The sequence below is a fragment of the Epinephelus moara genome, chromosome 12 (genome assembly GCF_006386435.1).
Source record: "Epinephelus moara isolate mb chromosome 12, YSFRI_EMoa_1.0, whole genome shotgun sequence".
In the NCBI taxonomy this organism is placed as follows: Eukaryota; Metazoa; Chordata; class Actinopteri; order Perciformes; family Serranidae; genus Epinephelus; species Epinephelus moara.
In genome coordinates this window covers 38,999,160-39,022,166 of record NC_065517.1, presented here as the reverse complement: position 1 = coordinate 39,022,166, position 23,007 = coordinate 38,999,160, and the positions used below count along the sequence as shown (strand labels likewise).

At 41.1% G+C, this 23,007-nt stretch overlaps 1 protein-coding gene across 3 annotated transcripts in view; it reads right to left on the bottom strand.

Moving 5' to 3' along the window:
* Nucleotides 1–23,007, bottom strand: part of LOC126398821 (1-phosphatidylinositol 4,5-bisphosphate phosphodiesterase beta-1) — a 207,704-nt gene that overhangs the window by 12,083 nt on the left and 172,614 nt on the right. The window contains exons 27-33 of one of the 3 annotated variants that reach the window (XM_050058428.1): nt 22,572–22,791; nt 20,531–20,699; nt 17,930–18,006; nt 17,742–17,831; nt 17,577–17,634; nt 17,267–17,353; nt 15,433–15,457 (exon numbers count right to left, since the gene is read on the bottom strand). In XM_050058428.1, the coding sequence (XP_049914385.1) occupies nt 15,433–15,457; nt 17,267–17,353; nt 17,577–17,634; nt 17,742–17,831; nt 17,930–18,006; nt 20,531–20,699; nt 22,572–22,791 (726 nt within the window). Of the gene's footprint in view, nt 1–15,432; nt 15,458–17,266; nt 17,354–17,576; nt 17,635–17,741; nt 17,832–17,929; nt 18,007–20,530; nt 20,700–22,571; nt 22,792–23,007 lie in introns of those variants that run through there. The other 2 variants (XM_050058427.1, XR_007570817.1) reach the window with 2 other exon arrangements.

The window sequence follows — 23,007 nt, the reverse complement described above, 5'->3', positions numbered from 1 at the left end:
AGCTGCTAAGAGGAAGAGAGTCTTCGAGCGAATGTTATCTTCTGCTTAGATGTGATGAATTTACAGCTCAGTGCAACTTAACAGGATACAGTCTTTGGCTTTTGTTCGATATTTACTGTCGGCAAAAAATGTTGCACATTTCCGAACCATCATTTGCGTAGTTAGCACGCATTAGCTCAAAGGGCTAAATTGCGCCACTGCCTCCCTAAACGTCCTGCTGAACCCTGTTCAAACTGTCAGACTGTTCAAACTCTCTCTCTCTATATAAAAAAGAATAGTTGAATATTTGTATTGATCAGCCAAATCGGATCCGACTAACATGATTCTGAGTCAGGTACAGCCATGAGTGAAAGTGTGTGTCGCCAAATTGAGTGAAGTGCTGACAGGTAACATTAAAAGCTTCTGTAGCTGATGTCTGTCTTTGTGTGAAATCAAGAAGCTCTTGACTTGTGTCTCTCTAACGTGTTGAGTGCTACAGCAGAGCTGGCTAAAGCCCCCACCAAGCACAGCATCCTAAGGTCACCTTCCCTGGAACACGCCTCTCTCTTTCTTTCTCTCTATCTCTCTTTTCTTTCTTTCTTTCTTTCTTTCTTTCTTTCTCACTCTCTCAGTGGGTCTCACAGAGCGGACATCCAGCACATCACAACCAGATGGCTAAAGATGCACCGCGGCTCGTCTCTCTCTCCCCGCTCTGCACTGCGCATGACCTACTTAGGGGTGGGACAGTCTGCGAACCGTGTGTGTGCATGCATATGTGTGCATGTACATGTGCAGCTCGCCTTTACCCTGCCTGCTGAGGCACAAACACCCTCTGATTAAAGCTGTCATCTTTCTCCCATCTGATGACACCCTGGCACATGTGAAGGAGGTGGGAGCTGGGCGGCGCGGCAGCAGTGGGGGGGCAGAGGAGTCTGAGGGGCACCAAGCAGAAAGACGTGTGTATGTGTCTATCTCAGTGCGTTTGGATATGTGTGTGTGTGTCCTCTGCATGTAATCAACAGCTCTGAGGCGAACACCAACGGCCTCCTGTTAGATTCGGGGTGCTGAGCGATGAGGACAGCACTTTGCTTTCACCAAAGGGACAGTTTGAGATATAAAAAATCTGAGGGAGTGACACAAAGATGGATGGATTAAAGAACAGACAGCTAGAGCTGCAATCTTTTGAGAGTTTCCCATATCTGTGGCTTTATGATACCCAACTTCCATCTGACATCATTTCAGTTTGGCAGTGAGGAGATTAGAGTGCCGTAAATAGCAACACAATCGGCAGAAACAATTTTGGCATTGTTCTTTTCAGCAAACCACTGGTACATTACATTTGTATGTTGTTATGTAGCGACTACGCTGAAACTTTGTGTTTCTTTTCTTCTTTCTTTAGGCACAAAACCTCTTGGTTAAACAAACAGTGATCTGCAGTGGTCTGCAGCTTACCAGGCGTCTCGCTTGTGGCACTATTGCAGCAGGAGACGCAGCAATGTCTCCGTAAAAACACTTTTGGTGGCGCTATCCTGTCAGGAAAGGCAGCATTATCTGTAAAAAGCAACTTCTTTTTGTGGCAAAATCCTGGGATGAAATGCAGTGATGTCTTGGTAAAAAACACCTGCTTTTCATGACACTATACCTGCAGGAAACGAGGTGATGTCTCAAGAAAACCCAACTGATTTTTGCAGTACTATCCCTGATGGAAAAGGACAGGTTGCTAAAAAAAACCCCACTTTTGGTGGCTATAAATCTGCCGGAAATCTGCTAGAAACACAGCAGTGACTTGCTAAAACACAACTAGTTTTGTTGATGCTCTCGAACAGTGCCAGGCACCTCCCCTGTGGCACTATGCTAGCAAGAGATTCAGCAATGTGTTGGTTAAAACAACCATTTTTTGTGGCACAATCCACGGTGGAGAAAAGCAACAGATCGCTAAAAAACACCCACTTGTACGACAAAATGCTGCTGGAAACACAGCGATGACTTACTGAAACACAAACTGTTTTGTTTGTTGCTCTAGAACAGTGTTTAGCACTGGTCTACAGCTTGTCAAGCACTTCCCTTGTGGCACTATTCGAGCAGGAGATGCAGCGATGTCCCGGTAAAAAACCCCCACACTTTTCATGGCACTACGCCTGGTGGAAAAAAAAAGCGACAGATTAAAAACACCCACTTGTGGTGGACAAAAAGGAGCTGGAAACACAGAAAAGACTCACTAAAACATGACCAGTTTTCTTATTAGTTGGTCTCAGTGATCTACAGCTTGGCAGACATCTTGTCTGGATGTCACGCCGTTCACCTCCAGATGACAAAGTCAGCTCATACACTATGTTATTTTAGAAATGGTAATATGATACTTATAAAACATGAAATGTGATATATTTTTGGTTTGCAGAAATGTTTTCTTCTGGCGATTGAGCTGGAAACAAGAGTGAAGGCATCCTCATCTTCCGGGGCATGGTGGAGCTAAGTTTTGATTAGTTTTTGTCCTTCTGAAACAGACTGAATTCTGATTTGGGACATCAAAAGCATCAAAACTTTTAACTGTAATGAGGTCAACTGTGATGCTTTGAAGACGAGCCAACTTACTGGTTGAAAACAACTGTCGTTTTAAAACTGAACAACACCCACGATAAAAGTTAGAAATTATACGTTTGTTTATTCTATGTGTGCGTTCGCTGTGTGTGTTGCATGCATACAGTATACTGTATACGTGTGTGTGGTCCAGTTTCTGCCTGGACACCAACCAGCAGCAGCAGTTATCCAGCCAGCTTTTAAATCTGTCCCTCATCTCTGAAGACCTGTCATCTGTCAACAAACCACACGCACGCACACACACACACACACACACACACACACACACACACACACACACACACACATTTCTGTCTTTCTTAAAATACAGCACTCAGTGACCTTCTTCACCAGCTGTCCTCGTTTTGAGGAGCTATCAAGGGAAGCAGAGAAGGCCTCCGAAGAGCCAAATTAATTCTTTGCTTTGAGCCGTGACATAACGCCTGCTGCAGCACCACAAAAAAGCCTTCAACCAGCGATGCACCGCAGAGCTTCACTGTATAGCTGTGTGTACTGCGCCTCCTCGTGCAGTCACCATGAGGAGGTCCTAGGGAAATATGTGCTTTTCTGTCTTGGCTTTGAAATTATGTTTAAGCTAGCTGCTGCTCCTACTCCTGACCTTGGGATACACTGCATATCCAAACACAGCCCAATTAGGCTAAACCCAAGATCCCATGTCCAAGAGATGAGACAGGGTCACCACCCTGTCAGCATTACAGGCTGTCTGAAGAAAAAGGAGCTGCACTGTGCAATGCATGTAAGTTGTGTGTGTGTGCGTGAGAGTGAAAGAGTGAAAGCAGCAAGGAAAGGAAACGCCGTTCCTTCATTTACATTCTTTCCACCGTATTGGTCATAACTATGAAAATGAACTGCGGCAGCCCGACGCAAGAGAAGGAGCAACACGGGGAATGAAGGAGCAGCCGCGACTCCGAACAGGCTGCACGCTGCATTGCCATCAACTATCTCTCTTTTTCTGTTTGTGTGTGTGTGTGTGTGTGTGTGTGTGTGTGTGTCAGTGCCCTTTCCCGACCCTCTCAAATAAGTCATCTGTTGCTTTGCAGGAGTTTTTCTTAGATTCCTCTTGTCAGATCCAGGAATTTTTTTAAAACACCCCTGCATACCTCCACCATGCCTGTGCAGTGATGAGGGTTTCCCCTAAAAGGATCGGTTCAAAAGGGAAGGCGAGCTGTGAAATGTGCCCGGTGGTATCTCCAGATAGTTTAAAGTCAGGTGTGGATGCTAACTTACAGACATTTTTACAACATTTTGAAATGAAATGTGATAAATATCCTATAACCACTGCTGACAAACAAGAGTGATGGGTTGTTTTTAGAGTCAGTTTTGTCATATTCAGTAAAACCTTAGGAGCAGCAGAACAAGCTGTAGACAAAACACTGACATATTATCACCTTGTAAAGACGATATGGAAAACTGCAGCCTGTTTATACTTTCAGCAGACAAACAGCAACTTCAGTATTCATTTGCAGATATGTTTCTGGCAACCTGATTAATTTAAGTCAAATATTCACTTTCCTTTTTGCTCTGTTTAGGTTTCCACCAACTCCTGAGAGACATATCTCGCTTTTTAGCTGCTACATGCTCCACTATGTTCACCAGCTTGTTGCTAACTCTCTATGGCTGCCATTTGGTGCTGGGCTGGTAGCGTACAGTGGGTTTATCAGAGCTTTTTTGTTGAAAGAAGCTGTCTACTGCTCCTAGAAATGCAACCCCATCACCAAACAAAGGTGGCATTGCATGTCAACTGTCACTGGGCGAGAGGCAGGGTTCACCCTGGACAGGTCACCAGACTATCACAGGGCTGACACATAGAGACAGACAACCATTCACACTCACATTCACACCTACGGACAATTTAGAGTTACCAATTAACCTGCATGTCTTTGGACTGTGGGAGGAAGCTGGAGCACCTGGAGGAAACCCACGCTGACACAGGGAGAACATGCAGACTCCGCAAAGAAGGAACCCCCCACCTCAGGTTCAAACTCCCCACCCTGGGTTCGGACTGGGAACCATCTTGCTGTGAGGCGACAGTGCTAACCACTGCACCAACGTGCCATGTAGCAGATATATTGAAACGGAGAGTGTTCAGAGTTCTGATAGCTTGGGGGAAAAGACTATTGCACAGTCTGGCAGATCTTACACGGATGCTCTGGAACCTCCGTCCAGATGGCAGCAGTGTGAAGAGGTGGTGGGACAGATGGGAGGGATCAGTCATTATGCTGGTGGCCTTTCTGACACACTGGTGTTTGTAGATGTCAGCTACGGAGAGGAGAGACACCTATGATCTTTTCAGCTGCTCTCAATATCCTCAGCAGGGATTTACAGTCAGCGGCTGTTCAGTTCCCGTACCAGACAGTGATGCAGTGTGTTAGGATGTTCTCATGATGGATGGAGGGGAGCTCACTTGTCTTAGTCTCCGCAGTAAGTGGAGGTGCTGCTGGGCTCTCCTGGTAGGGAGTTTTGTGTTGATGAACCAGTTCAGATCATCTGCAACGTGCACCCCCAGAAACTTGGTGCTGGTGACTCCATTGACAGCAGCCCTGTTGATGGTCAGCGTGGCGTGCACACTGCGACCTTTTCTAGAATCAACTATCATCTCCTTAGTCTTCCCTGCGTTTAAGGAGAGGTTGTTGTTGCTGCACCACATGGCCAGTTGCTTCATCTCCTCTCTGTGTGGTGCTACACCATCCACCAATACCCTGCACTTCCAGATGACAGCCACCTCATGTACTACGCTAAAGTAGAAGCATTTGAAGAAGCAAGTTGAGTCATCCACTGCCTTACAGTCTGACGTTTTGTCAGGGCCTCAGCAGCAGAGTTCCACCAAAAGTGGAAAAGCCTCTAAGGCAGTATTTTAAGTATCTGTTCACTGTTTAACCTGAGACCTCTCAGCCTTCACAAGTGCATCAACACTGGATGTGCAAAGTCATCTAGAGGGCTGGATTGGACACTTTGGCAGGCCAGTCTTAAACAGCCTTATTAATTGTGAAGTTAATTCTTCTTTTATCACATTTTACTTGGGCAAAACTCTGGATAATCTCATGACCCGGGACAAATATCTTTACAAAGTGTTGTGCATTCACTGGAGAAAATGTTTTTACTTACCAACCCCTGTACCCCCTGAAAACACCAATAAAAAAAGTCTTACTTATTCATGCCAAATACACTAATCTTACAAATACAGTGAGAATGTTGGTTTTGGTAAAATGCCACATACAAGTTGACTTTTCTCATGTACTCAAAAACCTTGAACAAACTTTGTGGCACTATGTAGCCCAATATATATCAACTACCATACTATATTTTCCTGCTTTTATCCGTGACATAAACACACTCTTCCATCCTCTCCCTCACATAATCAGGTACCACGGTCTTTTTGCTGCTCTCACCATTTATCAAAAGTGTCTCATGCAGAAGCCAGAGACCTACACGTCATACTCTACTGAGGACAGTCTCCAGCAGGAGTCCAGTAGTGAATGTTCCTTAGACAGAGCATAACCCTGGAGAGCTTCATTAGCACATGTGGGCATACATAATGAACACTTGTGCACTGATCTAAAATAGCAGCTCGCATAATAGAGCAGCAGAGCAACCAAGCGTGCAACATGTACGCGCACTCACAACAGGCACAATGGATTTTACTTCACTACCTCTGGTTTGCACTCACTGCTCCCTGTGGGTACTGTGTGTGTGTTTGTGTGTGTGTGTGTGTGTGTGTGTATGGACACAAGTGCATTATTGATGCAAACCCCGTCAGGCAGAGATGATGCAGATCAAAGTCTGTGATGAGGGAACACAGTGGCCACCCCGACATCAGCCAGTGAGAGGGTGAGACATAGAAGGCCACAGAGGGACAGAGTCTCTTCCTCCTCAACTCCCGTCCTCCATGTCTCCTTCAACCTGTTTGCTCCCCCTCTCCTTCTCCCTCCATCCCTCCCTCCTCCTGCTCCTGCTGCTTTCTCCCACCTCCACTAACCGTCCCTGGAATTGCGTCATGAGCACTCAGTTCCAAATTAACAGATTGCAGAGAGTCATGAAGGATAGAGGAGGATATGAGCGGCTGGGGAGGGAGGGAGGGGGGGAATAGTGGGGGACCCGAGTTTCCATGACGACCGCACAGGACTCCTGCGTGTCGAACGAGTAAGTGTGTGTGCGTGTGTGGTTCTGTGTGTTGGTTCAAGGACTGCACAGTGGGGAGACACCATCACATTTTTTTTTTCTCTTTTCATCCGAGTAAGAAAGAATCAGCATGTCTCCCACGTAATAACGTGCAGTCACACCACACACACATGCACACCAATGCACACTGTTGTGAAACATATTGCCTTATCACTATTTCATACTCACTTTCACAGCCAAAGAAGGTGTGTGTGAAGGGCTGACTCGTACAGAGGAATTACAACATGGCCTGTGATGCCTTTCGTCTGGAGGCTGAGATGGAGTCCTTGAATTATTTGCCCTCTTGCTTTATAGAAAGTGGATTCTGACCATAATTTCATTGGTAGAAGAAAAAATCCGGAACAGGTTGGATGTACAAACCTTAATATCAAACTATACTAACTCCTTAGAAAGTCTAATTCAAATTAAGAAATGGTGATGTTAAGAAAAGGTTTCAAACAGGCCTTCTTTGAATCTTATTCAGCTCTGTCACTCTGAGTGCGTTTAAATTTAATAACTGATAAAAATATAATCACAATCAACATGAGGTGTGGGTAACTCAAGGTGGACATACGGCACTGTGATCTCGAACCATGTGGCCGCAGGTAACAAGAGAAAATGAAAAGAAGCAACATGACCGGATATAAGGTCCTGAGATGAGCCGGAAAAGCATCCGTCATCGTGCTGGGCGCTGCTGACTCCTGGGGGGCGTATTGATTGGATCATTAGCAGGACAGTGACACCTGCACACACATGCTGGGAGTGACGACAAACCTCACCACATCTCTTTTTTCACTCTCCTTTCTAATTCAATTTAATACATGATCGTCGAGCTATCACAAGTTAGGACTTCAGAATCATATTAACAAAAGTCGGAGGTTTGTAATAATTCTTCAGCTGCATATTGTTTGGACACAATACCTTCCAAAGCTTGGACAAAGCTGCTGTTAGCTGCCGACTTGCAAAGCCACAGAAGTGTTATGCATTCACTTGAGAAAAAATATTTCCCTGTTCTTCAGAATTAACAAGATTATCATCCAAGAATTCAAAGAAAAGTTGTCATCAAAATAAAATTCTGCCCTATATTTCTGACCTAATGGAACTATAATCTTAAAATCTGGTGAATAGTTTTAATGAAGAAAATTCTGCTCTTGTTTTTCTGAATTGATTAGATGAACAAAAAGAATCAGAAAAAATATTATCTAAGAATTCAGAGGGAAATTTTTTCAAATTAACAATTTACCATGATTTTCATCAAGAGTTATTACCCAGAGTGTTCTTAAAAAATTTTTTTTTCTGAAATAAAAAAATAATTATCTTGAATTATGAGAGAAGTTTTCACAAAAAATATCTGCTGTTTTTTTTTTAATTAACAAGATCATTATCTCAGAATTCTGAGAAAAATTCTCATGACAAAAAATCTGCTCTTATTTTTAAATTAATAAAAAATTTATTATTTAATTTATTTCATTAAATTAATGAAATAATTATCTTAGACTCTGAGAAAAGCTTTCATAAAAAATCTGCTGTTTCTCTGAATTAATATAAATATTATCTAAGAATTCTGAGGAAAATGTTGATATAATAATCTGCTTTTTTTAATTTTTAAATTAACAACATTATCATCTTAAATCCTGAGAAGAGCTTTCTTAGAGAAATTCTGCTGTTTTTCTGAAAAAATAGGAACATTATCTCAAATTCTGAGAAAAGTTTTCATGCAAAAAATAATCTTTAAAAAAAACAAAACAAGATTATTTTCTCAGATTTCTGACAAAAGTTGTCATGAAAAAAAATCTGTTTTAACTTTTCTAAATTAACAAAATTATTATCTTAAAGTCCGAGAAAGGTTTTCTTGGAAAAAAAAAATAAAAAAAAATCTGCTTTTGTTTTTCTTAATAAACAAGATTGATATCCTAAACTCTAAAAAAAAAGTTTTCATCTGCTCTATTTTTCTGAATTAATAAGAATATTACTAAGAATATTTTTTTCAAATTAACAAGATTATCATCTCAAATTTAGAGTTTTTCTTTAAAAACATTCTCCTCTTTTTTTTTGAAATAATAAAATTATTATCTCAAATTCTGAGAAAAGTTTTCATATAAAAAATCTGCTTCGTTTTATCATTTTTTTCCTCATAAATTCGTATTTTTCTGAGTTAACGAGATTATAATCTCATAAATTCCGAGAAACTAACAGATTATTTTCATGAAAACTATAATCCTACTTCTAAAATAATCTTTATTTCAGGAAAAACAAAGCAGAATTTTTTTCCTCTCGAGTGAATGCATCACACTTTCGTACACAGCAGAGACGCTGTAGCTAGTTTTCAGGTTGGTGCATCACATGCATGTGTGTACACACACACACACACACACACACACACATACACGTACACACACACAGCTACCTCTGTAGTGGGCTGCTCAGTTCTCAGTGTCTCCACCAGGATAGTTATAGATGTCCATTAGTGGCTGCTCTGAGCCCAGTGGAGAAACTGGGTCAGAACTGTGTGAGAGAGAAAGTATGTTGTATCCTCCTCTGTCTGATTCATGAAGACCAACACACACACACACACACACACACACACACACACACACACACACCAAACGTAGGGACACACAACAGAAGTATTTTTATATTAGCCCTGTCCTGGTTATACATGCCCTCATCCATTAGACCCAATGGAGCTCTCTGCTTCCTGTTTTTCAGTCTGAATGCTCTCCATGTTTAAGTGTCCGTCTGTTGTTGTTTACATTCATCCAAAGACTCAATGACTAATAACGGCTTTTCCTGTGAGCTGAACAACCCTTTGCCTCACATGTAATTTTGGGGAGTTTTATCCATGGTGAATGGGCTGCATTCACAAGGAGGATTAATTGAGCCAAGTGCTTTACAATGGCTCATATTCATCACTCTCTCACACACAGATGGTATCAGAGCTGCCATGCAAGGCCAATGACCTGCTCTTTGGGAGTAGCTTTTGGGTTCAGTGTTTGGCTCAAGGACATTCCCAAATGCTGGCTGGAAAACAGACTTGAACTCGGCTGTATGTGAGCAACATGTAAGTGCTGCAGGGGGAAGGCATGGTGCTGTCCACAGCATGTATGTGAAGAACTGGGCTCCTATTAGCTGAGTCCCTGAAGCTTTATTGACTGAACTGAGCGGGACAGGTTACGAGAGTCACGTTGTATTGACGATTAAGTAATATCAGTTAAGGTCTTGATGAACTTAATAGTGTCGGTAGCAGCTGAGTTAGATACACATTGTAAGTGGCAACAGAAATAGCAAATTTATTTCTGTAGCATAGTTTGCAAAAGGAGCTTCCATATATAAATATAATTTAAAGGCAGGTATATATAGAACATAAATAAAAGGATTAAGAACATAACAGAAATAAGCTCTAGATCCATGATTAAATTTGAGTAGAAATAAAGTGCAAGTTTCAGAGCTCAATCACATGAAATGAGCAATGAAAAACGAGCAAAAAAACTGCTATATTAGGAGCACAACAAAGATCTGCTGGCAATTTGTTCCAGTTGCGCACAGCATGACAGCTAAGTGCTGCTTGAATAAATATTTTGGGGTAAATCTGTCAATTTTGAGATAGTAATCTTATCTTTCTAAAAGGTATGATGACGGAACGGGGGGACAGAGTTGTCTCCAGTGTAAGCTGGCAGCAGAGGTAGTAACAGCCCTAAATCGACGTCTGCGTAAAAGTGACAACTGGCAGGAGAGAAACATGGACGGGGCTAGTGAGACAGTTTGATGACATGTTATGTGTGTGACACATCCCAGGACATTTAAAAACCAGCTAGAAGCAGTTAGCAGCTAACTCAAAGAAGAAGAACAGCAGCCGAAAATGTCTGCACACTGGGGAGACAATAAAGTCCGGGAGCTCCTAACCCTCCAAGCAGAGGATGAGATCAGCTGGACGGTAAATGACTGTTAATGCCATGTTATCCTATTTTTACTGTTTGGAAAGCGCTGCCCAATGCTTATGTTATATGCCACACTAGAAGCCGACACTGTGGTGTCAGACGGTAATCTGCATGAGAAATAAAGATAAAGGAAAAAAAACTAATTTGTAATAATCATCCGTTTATATTTATCAACTTGAACCGAACAGACAGGATCAGTGTAAAAGGTTTCTACTGTGTTTGGTTTTGTATTTTTACAGTGTCTATATACTTATACATTTTATCTCACATAGTATGTGCAATGTTTTATCAGTCTTTTCTGTTTACATGTGTTAGTGTTGTGTTTTATTACCATGTCTTAGTGGACCACTGTCTGTCTTGTTGACAACATACTGTTTTAAATTGCCTGCTGTTATATGTAGAACTAGTGCCCAATAAATACTTCCCCTAGAGGACAATAAAGTATAACATGTGTTATCTTTATAAAGGTACGTGAAGACAGCATGAACAACGTCACATTGCTTTACATTGTTTTGTCACAGGGTTTCACATTAATACCATTTAAGGCAATGCTCCCACACAGACATGTATGTTTCCTGTGGTTGCTGTTCCAGCATTGTGAGTAGCATCCTGATTTTTTTAGCAAATATAACCCTGGGCATTCTCTGCTCGCTGTCTCCAGAGTCGTGACATGTCTTGCATATTTTGCATATAGATGAGTGTCGTTGCACGAGAGCACAAATTGCAGAGATGGCTGATTGCTACGTAATAGCCTTCTTCAGGCGAATTAAATTTGCCAATGTCCGGATGTCGATTAACAGAAGTGATTGCGACAGCGGGCTGGGTGATGGATAATCAGTTACAATTTTGTGGGAAACGACGGCTGCTAACAGAATGAAATGTGATTGGAGCACTGAAGTGATCAGCAAAAGAAAACAGCAGCGTCTCTTTCTCTCGTCTGAGGAAGCTGCTTAACTCCATGCTGATTGGACCCTGATCATCCTCTTTCATAGAGCTCATACGACTTTGTAATCATTGTGATTCTGGTGTTATTGACAAAAATGCTCCAGCAGATGTGAAAAGTGGATGAAGGTCCCCACAGGACCATAATAAAAGGAGCGCAGCTCAATAACTGGAGTGATTTACACAATAAGAAGACAGTTACCAAGGAAAATACAATCATCTCCTCCTGTTTTTAACACACCACACTCTCTCTGCTGTTTTGTGGAAAAAATGTGGAGGACCTACTGCATGTGAGGTGTTGGATGTCTATACTGCACCTCCCACACTCAACTGGAAGTGGCTTCAAAGGAACAAGGAGCTGTCACTCTGAGAGTGGGTGGTTATGGGGCTGTCTCCAGCAGAACACTTCTGATTTATGCCTGTCTTTGGAAAAAACAAACACCACCTCATTTATGGTGAATGTTCATTACGCTCTTCAATTGACAACAGGAGGAGCAACACGACAGGAGGATCACATCAGAGTGTCTGCTTGGCAAGCAGAGGTAATCTTGATTACACTGGCAGTGTGCTGAAATATAATTTCCACTGCATAAGATTAAAATTTTGTCAAAAATCTTTGAGAGGGATCAAGAAGAGGAAACTGTTACAAGAGAAAATGACTGTTAGTACAGTCGTTAGTGATTTTATATTGGCATTGTAATCATGTCTAGGGATGAAACAGTCACAGGTGTCACGATAAACTGCAGTTATATTCCAGGTTTCATAATGAAATTGTCATTGAAACCTCGTGTGATTGATACTTCTCAGGGCAAACTCAGGATAAATACTGTCCAGCATCATACCGAGTTAACAACAGTCTCCCAGTCGCAGGCGCAGCATGCACCGTGGGTTTGTTTTTCTGTTCCCTTGTTTACAGAGTGGGCGTGCAGCAGGCAAACCCAGAGATGCTACTGGTTCCTTGTCCTCATCTACAGTGACACAGACACTCGAGCATTTCAAAGACAGGCTGTCTCTAATGGTAAAGCTCTTCTGTTATTTGCTGAGACTGTCACTGCTGTACACAGCACTAAATGAGACAGATTACCTGTAAAAGAAATAATAATATGATATGAGTAATATTCTTCTGCATACTCTACTGCCTCGCAGCGTTTCTAATGGCCAATCAGAGCTGAAGAGTCTGTGACGTTAATCATGTCAGTGACTGCTCGTGAGCTGCTGTCAAATTGTCAAAGTAGGCAGCGCTGATCTCACTGAAACAGAAACATGTTTTAGTGTAATGTTTAGCTTTCAAAGGAGGAAGTTGGTCCAGCAAATGTGCTTGGTACTTCAGTGTACTATTCCAACATGGCGGCCATTTTACAGCTAAACAGTATTTGTGGACATTTTTAGCACATTTTAACAACACTGTGAAAATACTGATTGATCATTTCATCGTCACAATAGATCGTTTCAATGCTATTCTTGGTCCCAGTTTACTTCCTGTCAGCTACTGCATTTACACATGCTGTGTCTCAAATCGCACACTTCAGTACTCACACTTTTCAGTATTCTCAGTGCATGAGTGCGTTCACACTGGGAAGTATGGTAAAATGCTGTGCACTGTCAGCACGTGGTTGGTTCACTCACAATGGTCAAAAATGTAGCTGAGGAACGTTGGACACTTCTCACCCTAAATGATCGCCATGTTCCCCACGTAGCGGAAGTGGTGGGATCACAAATGGTGCTTTCAACCAGAACTTGTGAGCTCCTGTGACATGATAAGTCGTGTACATGCAGTCAAGAACGTGGAGCTTTTAGAAAATTTCCCTTTACGAGGTTGTGAATATCACAACAGGGGGGCGTTCATCCCTCTCATGAACACAGTAAACACGACCCAATTCGAACGCAGCGCAACAAATGATAAACTTGTGGAATTACCGGCCGATTACTGTGGTGAATACTGAAGCATTGCACTAAAATACATGTGTATTTTTCACTACCATAGTACTGTTGTCAGATAGAAGCCATCAGTTGGTTTATTGCGTTAACTCTGTAATCATTTGTTAGTGCAAACAATAATGCAAATGCCAATGTGAGCTTGTGAGCTAGCTAACAGTGGCACATTTTATCATCAGACATTGATGTTACATGTATTGTGTCTTAACTACATGGTCTTGGGGTGTAACATTAGTTACCTTTGGTGTTAATGCATGTCACGTTGTCATCTTCACTGCAGAAGATTTAAATATTAGATTTATCATCAGATGCTTGACAAGTTGTAAATATTCACAAAATGCTGAAGCTATCATTAACCTGGTAGATCAGCTGTTGACGGAGCCAGTATCAGCCGCAGAATGTCATAAGATGCCATGAGAACACATTCCTTTTGATACAATAAATAAAAAAATACAGAAGAAGACAAGTGAGCAAACAAGCAGCATATATATTTCAGCAAGTGACAACTGTTTGTCAAATGTTGGCGATCATAGAGTAGCCAGGGAATGAGTCCTAAACCTGGAAATGAGTTAGCATTTTAGCACTCAGGGTTCCCTCGTCTTAAAGTCAATGGATTTTTGGTTAGAGGAAATAAGGTTCGTGTTTAACACAAGCTTAAGAGACTTCCACGTTTTGTTCTACAACATAAAATACATCAGTAAATGCCCCACTCGTGCATTTTAAAGCTTCAATGGGTCTTAAAAAAGGTGATTGCTAACAAGTGGCCAAATGCGACTGCAGAACTTCATCACGCCGACCACTGCATGACAGCGTCTTTATGCTAATGATCATGAAAGTGGTTGATTTGAGAAGATTATGTTGCCGAGCAAAACATAAAAGTACCCTTAATGTTAGTTTGTCACATAGTTTATTTTCTGCAAAATCCAATAAAAAAACATACCATAGGCTTTTTGATGAAGGAACCAGGATGAAGCTAACTTCTGCGTCAGCCTACAGAAAAACTCGCTCTATACTCCGCCCGCTTGCACTTTGCAAGCAGAAGAAGAAAACCTGTCAAATCTTGTGACTGTCATGTCTGTTAAGTGCGCAACAGACGTGTTTGATCTGAGACAACCCTACCCTGTCAAATATGTGCATTATGCAAATAAGAACACAGTGTGCGCAGTGTACTGCATGCGAGTGTACTCATGGAAGTATCCAATACGAGACACTGCAAAACACTCTGACAGAAAATACACTTGGATCCAATTAAAATGCGTAAGTTGTCAATTCTGAAATAGTCTATAATTGTGATGTGACATTTTCAAAGTTTCATCTCTAATTGTGACAAGCTACACGCCTGTTATTAGTATAATGGATTAATAGTACAAACTGTTCCTTGTGATGGGATCCAGAGATCCTGTGCAACATTGTGAGCTAGCAGAGCCTGAGACATTTACAGTTTCCTTCTCATAAAACATTCTGTCAAGGTTGATTTAATATACCTCCTTGGTAACCCAGAGTGGTGAAGTTCTTTCCTTGAGGTTGGTTTCTATGATCTTCCTCAAGGACATCGCCATGTGCAAATACGAGCTCTCCGACTGGGGTGTGATCTCACTACACACAGGCCAATCTGCTGTCCCTATTAAATATTTATGCTTCCATGCTATGCAGATTACACCGGAATTCTCAGCAATACAACCCCGCTGTATTTGTCCAAAAAAAAGAGAGCACATATTCATTCAGTCATCTGCACTGTAGTAATGCTCGGCAGGTCTCAGCCGTTACAGAGATGCAATGCGCAGTCACTTGTTGAGGCCCAGGTGTATAAAAGCTTGCATATTAATACTGCCACACTGATGCTATATTAATGCTGAACACTGGGATGCAATGATGGTCTTACCATGCTCTTCAGCTGCACAGTCGTCCTACAATGACAGTCACAATGACAAAGTTGGATCTGTGCAACTCATATAGGAAAAAGCAGCCATGCTAAAACTCCTGTAGGCACACTGAAGCATCCACCTCATAATAAATCTGTGTATGTGCAGCATAAAGCAGAGACGCATCCTGACTGTAGAAATGCTTTACTAACAAAAGCCAAGGACTGTTGCAGCCGCAGTGAGGGAGCTCGACTGTATGTTACAAGGCACTTTTCACTAATATACAACCAAACAACTCTTTCACATTCTGTGTATACTGTATGCAACCATGAACAGCACAGCAGGGATTGGTTTCAAACCAGGGGTGACATATGCTCAGATCAGAACAAAGATTTTGTATTTAGAGGTCATCTTGCAGTTTTGCAGACATATCTCACTAAGCCTGGGCCAGGTCGCCCCCCAGTGGTGGAAATCGACAGCAAGTGCTCAGTTAGAGATAAAGTTCAGTTCAAGGACATTTAGTCACATTAAACTGAAGTTATGTTTCTGACCACGGCTTATGAAACATCCATGTTGTCCTTCAGTGTTCTAGAAAGTAAAATACTGACCCTAAAGCTGTGTAAAGTCTACGTTTTAATAGATTAACCAACCAGTAAAAGGCAGTGGTGGAAGAAGTACTCAGATATTCTATTTAAGTAAAGTAGAAATACTCTTTTATAACAGGAAAAGTCCTGCATTGAAATTTTACTTGAGTAAAAGTACAACAGAGTTCCTACAGTTTAAAGCAAGTTAGATTTAAGACTTTTTTAGACTTTTTAAATGCCACTAAGAATGAAAAAAAAACCAATTTTAAAATGACCAAAACTTAAAAATACATATAAAAGATTTTACGATGCAATGTCAAAAAATTCAATTCATAAAATTCTGCCTCCCATGTCTGAGTATTTTAAGACTTTTGAAAGATTGATTTAAGACTTTTTAATACCAATTAAGGTCTTATTTTAAGATTAATGAATGCAATGCCTTTTAAGACTCTTTAAGGGAACACTGACATAAGTACTAGCATCAAACCAAAAGTAAAAGTACTAATAATGTAAAATTGGTCCATTTCAGATTGATATATATCGTACTGTTGGATTATAATTGTAGACTAACGAATAGTTTCTTTCTCTGGGCTGTAAGAACACTAAACAAACAATGATCATGTGTAATATCTACACATTGCACACTGTGTTTTACTGTTTTTATTTATTATATAATTTGCTATTATTGCTATTATATAGCTGTGTGTATGTCATGCTTTATTAGCTTTGTTATTTTGTATTCATAATCTGAATATGAAAAGTAACTAAAATGATCAAACACATGTAGTGGAGTAAAAAGTACAATATTTCCCTCAGAGATGTAGCAGAGTAGAAGTATAAAGTAGCAGAAAATGGATATATTCAACCAAAGTATCTCAAAATTATACTTAAGTAGAGTACTTGAGTAAATGTACTTAGTTACATTCCACCACTGAATAAAAACCTTAACATATTTATTAAAAAATATTAATATTTAAGATGTTTATTGCTGTTTCAATATCTGTAGCCGCACCAGTCAATACTGGGAAAATGTCTTTTTACATTGTTTTTGTGCATGCGGGGATTCAAAGACATGCCGAGCCGTGCACCCTGGACTCCCTGACTGTGGATCCTGCCATGCAACAGACCAGCAACTTAAAAAATAAGCTGTGGTGACAATGTGATGGAATTAATGAAAAATATCAGAGTGTACAGAATCAACAAACACATCCCACATCAAGAGTTATTCCACATTTGAGTTTCATTTACGTTGTCTTGATGAAGGTCTTACCTTTGGCCTTTCGTCCACGATCTGCTGGCGGATGTCCTTGTGCTTCTCCAGTAGTCTCTCCTGCCTTTTACTCTGTGCGTCTTCCAACTACACACAAACAAACAAACAAACACAGACGCTATAAGGTGTTTGCATATCATCAATAATATATCACCATGTCACAATTATTTAGTACTGCAGGTAGAGGCGTATTGTAGGAGTGAAATTTAAATGATGTTTTGAGTCAAATCACATGTCTTTAACCACAGTATGACACTAATGGCACATCATTTGGTGATTATTATGGGCTATAGACCATATCCTCTCTTACCCGTTTGATGTACTGCACCACCTCGTTGACAAACGATCTGTTGATCTCCAGCTTCTCTCTGTGGGGAGAATTTAATCAAGTCAACCAGTCCTGAATCTTTGGTGTGTACTGACATCTAGTGGTCGTACAAATATAACAATTAACATTCCAAAATGAGATACTCACTCCTCTGTCATGTTCTTGTCTTTAGATTTGGCTTCATTGATCTTCTCTTGTCTTTTCTTGTCCATTTTCTTCTTCAGATCCTTCTTTTCTCTGCAGATGGTGAGACGGAGAGGAAGATACAATATATATCTCTGAAATTACAGGAGTGGTTTGTGCTTTATGAATGTGTGTGTTGAACAGAGTCTTACTTCTCACAGATGTCTCTGAGCTTTTTGAGCTGAGCACTCTGGCACTCCTCTGCGATCGTGGTCAGCTTCTCAACCAGCTACAGAGACAGAGAGACACAAAGAGAGAGTCATAAGTAAAGAGAGTGAGACACTTGCTTTTGATTCGTGATTATTTTAGTCACTTTAATTCAAGCTACATTCGCTGAGCTCATAATTAAACAACGCTCAGATCAGGGAAACAACCCGATCTCCATTACGCTTGTTGTCTTTTGCTTGAATAACCCTTCCTGACACCTCAGCTGTGCTCACTGTGCAGGAGCACTGGAGCAGAAGACATTCATTTTTCCACACCATACAACAGAACATGTGCACAGGCAGCAGAATGATGGCTGTAATATTCTAGAGGAGGGGGGGGGGTGTCACCTGGAGTTTACAGCAACATTCACTCATTCATTTGTTCAGTCATTAGTCTGTGTTAGCCTTTCTGAGATTTAGGACAGTCCAACACAAGTCTTTGAAAGCTCTTGTATGTGTGAGACATATGTGTGCCTGTCTATCCCACTGTACATACTTCAACATTATGTATTTTTATATAATCAATAAGACTCGAAAGGGACCTATTTATACTTGTGTTCAGATACATGTATTTGTTTACATGCTTTAATGTTCAGAAACACTTCATTTTCTTCATACAGTCTGTGCTGGAGGGCCCATATTCAACATTTAAGGCCTGTCTCTTGAAGACCTCCCCCAAAAAAGCCCTGTCTCCTCAGACTGGTCAGCATTTACAACTCGGTGCCCCTGCATTGTCATTGCAGCGGTGGAATGACTGCAACAGAGTATAGTGGCATTTTCTAGTGAGAAAAGTCAAAGATGAAAACTTCAAAATTAAAATCTTCACAACTAGACAGTTCCAGCAAGAATATGATCCAAAATCTTGGAGAAATTGAGCCCACACTGTCACTAACTGCACTCCCTGAAGAAATATTATCATCATATTTTTGGAGAAATGAAAGAGTGACTCCAGAGAGAAGCAGACAGAGGGGTCTACAGTCTGTGTTTGAAGGATATATCCAGGATGTCAAACTGACTCAGCAGCAACAACAGGTTAAAAAGACAAAGACAGTTAGAAGCTAAAGCCGAACTATAGGCTACAGATCACAGTGTACAAGTGAACCACCACATCACTGCTGATCGACACACAAGACAATGAATATAAAGGGAAACTTGGCTGATACTGAACCAGCTGTGTGGCATCACAGTGTGTGCAGATGAACAGTGTTTGGCTTCGCTGCCAGCACACGGACCCAGCTGGTTGACTATCCGCAAAGTTTCCCTGCTTCCCTTCACTGGTTCCTGTAGCATGTGTATACATTCAGTAGGCTATATCTTCAGTAGCTAGCTAGCTAACCCTACACTTTTCAGGGTCTGATTTTGGTTTTGGAACAGGGAAGAAACGTATATCTTTTTCCAACCTCTCCAGGTTACGAGTATCATTAATACGTGACGTGCCCCAGGCACAACATTGTGCATTAGAGTCAATGGAGCACAGCTGTGTTGTTGTTGGACCCTTGTTGGAGCTGGCTGATGCTACACAATGATTGGCCAGTCTGACCCTTTCCTAAGTCCTGCTCTTCGAACACAATTAACAACATCAGCAACCAAGATTACATGTTTCCCTGACATTAGCATGTAGCTACATGTAGCTGTAATATGTATTACGGCACTTTCTACAACATAAAAAACAACAAATAAACAATAAAAACTTTTAAACACATTTGGACATGCAGGAATATGATCCAAAATTGGGTAAAAAATGAACAACATCAGCAACCAAGATTATATTTTTCTCTGATGTTAGCAAGTAGCTACATGTAGCAGTGTAGGTTATGTAATCAGTTAGAGTAGCATGTCTGGAGCACATGACCATATAAAGAAACCTGCCACAATCTGACCTCAGCTTGTGGTCCAAGTAGAAATAAGCACTGGAAAAAGAGCATTCAGAAGTCTGAAGCCTGAGAATTTTGCTTACAAGGATTACTTTCACATATGTTTACTTCATTATTTGAAACACTGGTCACATTTCATATGAACATGCGACATTGTGATAGGTCAGAAGAGTCATGTAGGACATTAGCTACAAGTGTGATGGCCATAAATGACATGTGGAATAGAGCTTCAAGTCTTCAATCCATATATAAGCAGAACATACTAACTATAATTATAAAACACTTTATGGGCCTCTGGGGAGCAGCATAGTTTTGTCTGGAGCAGATATGAGATGAATCTTAACGTTTGTTCTCACAGATTTGATAATTATGAGGCAATGTCACAAGAGAATGGCTCTAAAGTGAACTGAGGTGTTGCATGTGCATACAAATAGATCTCAAAAGAATCTGCCTGTACTCCATACTGTCAGTAGTGTCCATAGGAGGACACTAGAAATCAGGTGTTGACAGGAGAGGTGTAGATATGGTGTCTCTTAAAAGTGAAGTGAAAACAGAAACAGATATATTATAGTCCTGTTAATTACTGTTTATTAAACCACTAGCCAACCCAGCTGCCCGGACATCTACTATTTATATATGTATGTGTGTATTTGAAGTGTGTGTTTATGAGTACCTGCTTGATGTGCTCTCGTTTCTGGTACTTCTCGCTGTAGTACTGCTCCTGGCGAAGTGTGAGGAGCTGTTGCTGCTGCTGCTCCTTCAGCTCTGCGAGCCTCTGGCTGCACTCCTGATCCAGATCACCCAGGTCCTGGTCCAGGGTCGACAGAGAGTGCTCGGACCGACTGAAGACACACACGCGTGCAGACAAACACACAGCCACACACATGATCAGAACATCCAGAAGTTAGGATTCCTCCTTTTTCAGCAGAGTGGTCCTAACTCATTCTATAACTGGACATTGAAAATGAATTCTTTAAATCTTCTAATCTATCTAAATAAAACATTAGTAACACATATATTTACATGGAAAGCCTCATGACATCACTGGCCATCAAATTAAACTTTTCAGGAGTTGGTGCTATAAACACTGACGTTACTTCAAACATCAGGAGGAAGTCTTATCTTCTACCTTGAGGTAAATTGCTTAAAATGTGTTATCTGTCTCATGTAGTGGCCTCTGTGGTCCACACTTGCTGAGAGGACTGTAATCTTTGCTGTGTGCTGAGTACTGCTGCTTCAGAGTTTGATGGACTCTTGAGGGCCCCGAACAGGTCCCTGAGGCTCTGAGGTATCCACTCATTCTTATTCTACACATAGCTCAGCCCTTCTCTTCTCTCTGAAGAGGGCGACATCTGCTCTGCTCTGTTTGTTTTAGAGTAACACAAAGTGCAGCAGTGGATTCTAATTATGTTTTGTGTGTTTCTGTAGATGGAAGACGGAAATAAAGAAATAGACAAAGAAAGGAAAATTCATACACCATCACTGCATGTATAATATATGTTGTCAAGAAGTTATTTTTCCATGCATTGTAATTTAAAGGCCCAGTGTACAGGATGTAGGGGGATATATTGGCAGAAATGGAACACTATAATAAGTATGTTTTCATTAGTGTTTAATCACTTGTAAATAAGAACTGTTCATGTTGCATCGCTATGTTTCTACGATAGCCCAGAAAGGACAAACCCTACACTGGCTCTAGATACGTTTAATCATGTTTTTGCGTCACCCTCCGTGTTAGCAGCCCCAGTGATGAACAGTGTCGGAAAAAAATCCAGATTTTGTTAACATGAAACAACTAGTACATTGTGTTTCTACTCATTTATAAAACAGTACGTAGGACCCGTACAAAAAATGTATAAAAAAAGGTGTGTGTCAAAGTCCCACATCCCATCAAGTCTGTTTTTATATATCACAACTTTTGCATGGGAGGTGGCGTTTGCCTCTTTCAGGCCTTGTTTTGTGTGTATGCAATGTTTATAAATGTGACCCCTGGTCCATTTGTTTTGGAGAGGAGGAGAACAGATGATTCAGCTCCTGAACGTCTGAATCTTAAGTTATCAGAGAAAAAAGGTGAGGACACACAGCAGGACCTGGGCGTGTGTCCCATCTCCGAGGAGCCGTACTACATCAGAGAAACACTGATTTGTAATGTCAAACTACCTTTATCAGTGTTTTTACCGGTTTTAATCACCTGGTCCGTTTCTTTGGAGAGGAAGAGGCCTCTGTGGATAATTCAGCTCCTGGCATAAACCTTCTAAACAATAAACAATGACTGAATTCTAACCAGGAGAAGTTTCAGATGGTTGCAATCTGAAATCTTCACTGTTAGATTCCATTAACTCCCCTAAATCTTACACACCGTTCCTTTAAGTTTCATGGCATTCACACTTTCTGTGAACCTGCCTCATCTATTATTGCCTCAGATAGTAATTTATGTCATTCCCAAAATGACTTTCAACTAAGACAGAGACTGAGAAAAGAGAAAGCCTTCTCTCTTCGTATATTATTTGGTTAAAATGTTAACTGCTAACGTCCACATGTTGCCAGTCAGTTGTAGAAAAACAAAAGCTAAAAGCCTCTTTGTTTCTTAGTAATGTTGATGTGTTTTTGGTGGCTTGCAGTGCAGATGATACAGCAAAAGGCAAAGACTTCAAAGGGAAGAGATGAACAGTGGGACAGTTTAAGAGGAGAAGGAGAAGAGGAGGGCCACCTACCTTTTCTTACCATCTCGTTTGTGGCTCTTCTGCAGGGCAGAGCGCCGCCGCTGGTGCTGGCTCTGTAGCTCGGACACACGGGCCGTGTGCTCTTTGATCAGCTCGCTGGTTTTGCGGTGATGTTTCCGGACCAGCTCCTTCATCTCCTTGTACTGCTTCCTCTGCTCTCGAACAAAACCCTTCTGCTGCTTCAACTCCTCCACCGTCTGAGCCTCTAACTCTGAAGGCAGAATGAAGGAGCAACAGAGAAAGGTGACGGACTGGATATGTTGTAAAACTTGTTTTAACTGTCAAATGCAAATCAGTTTATATTGATATTTTGGGAATGCAGTACATAAACACCCGTGATGTCGCTGCTTAGCAACTGCTTGGTTGCTGAGGTTATCAGCAGTTTTAGGAGTTGCAGTAGAGTGATGAATAACAACACAGTTCTCAC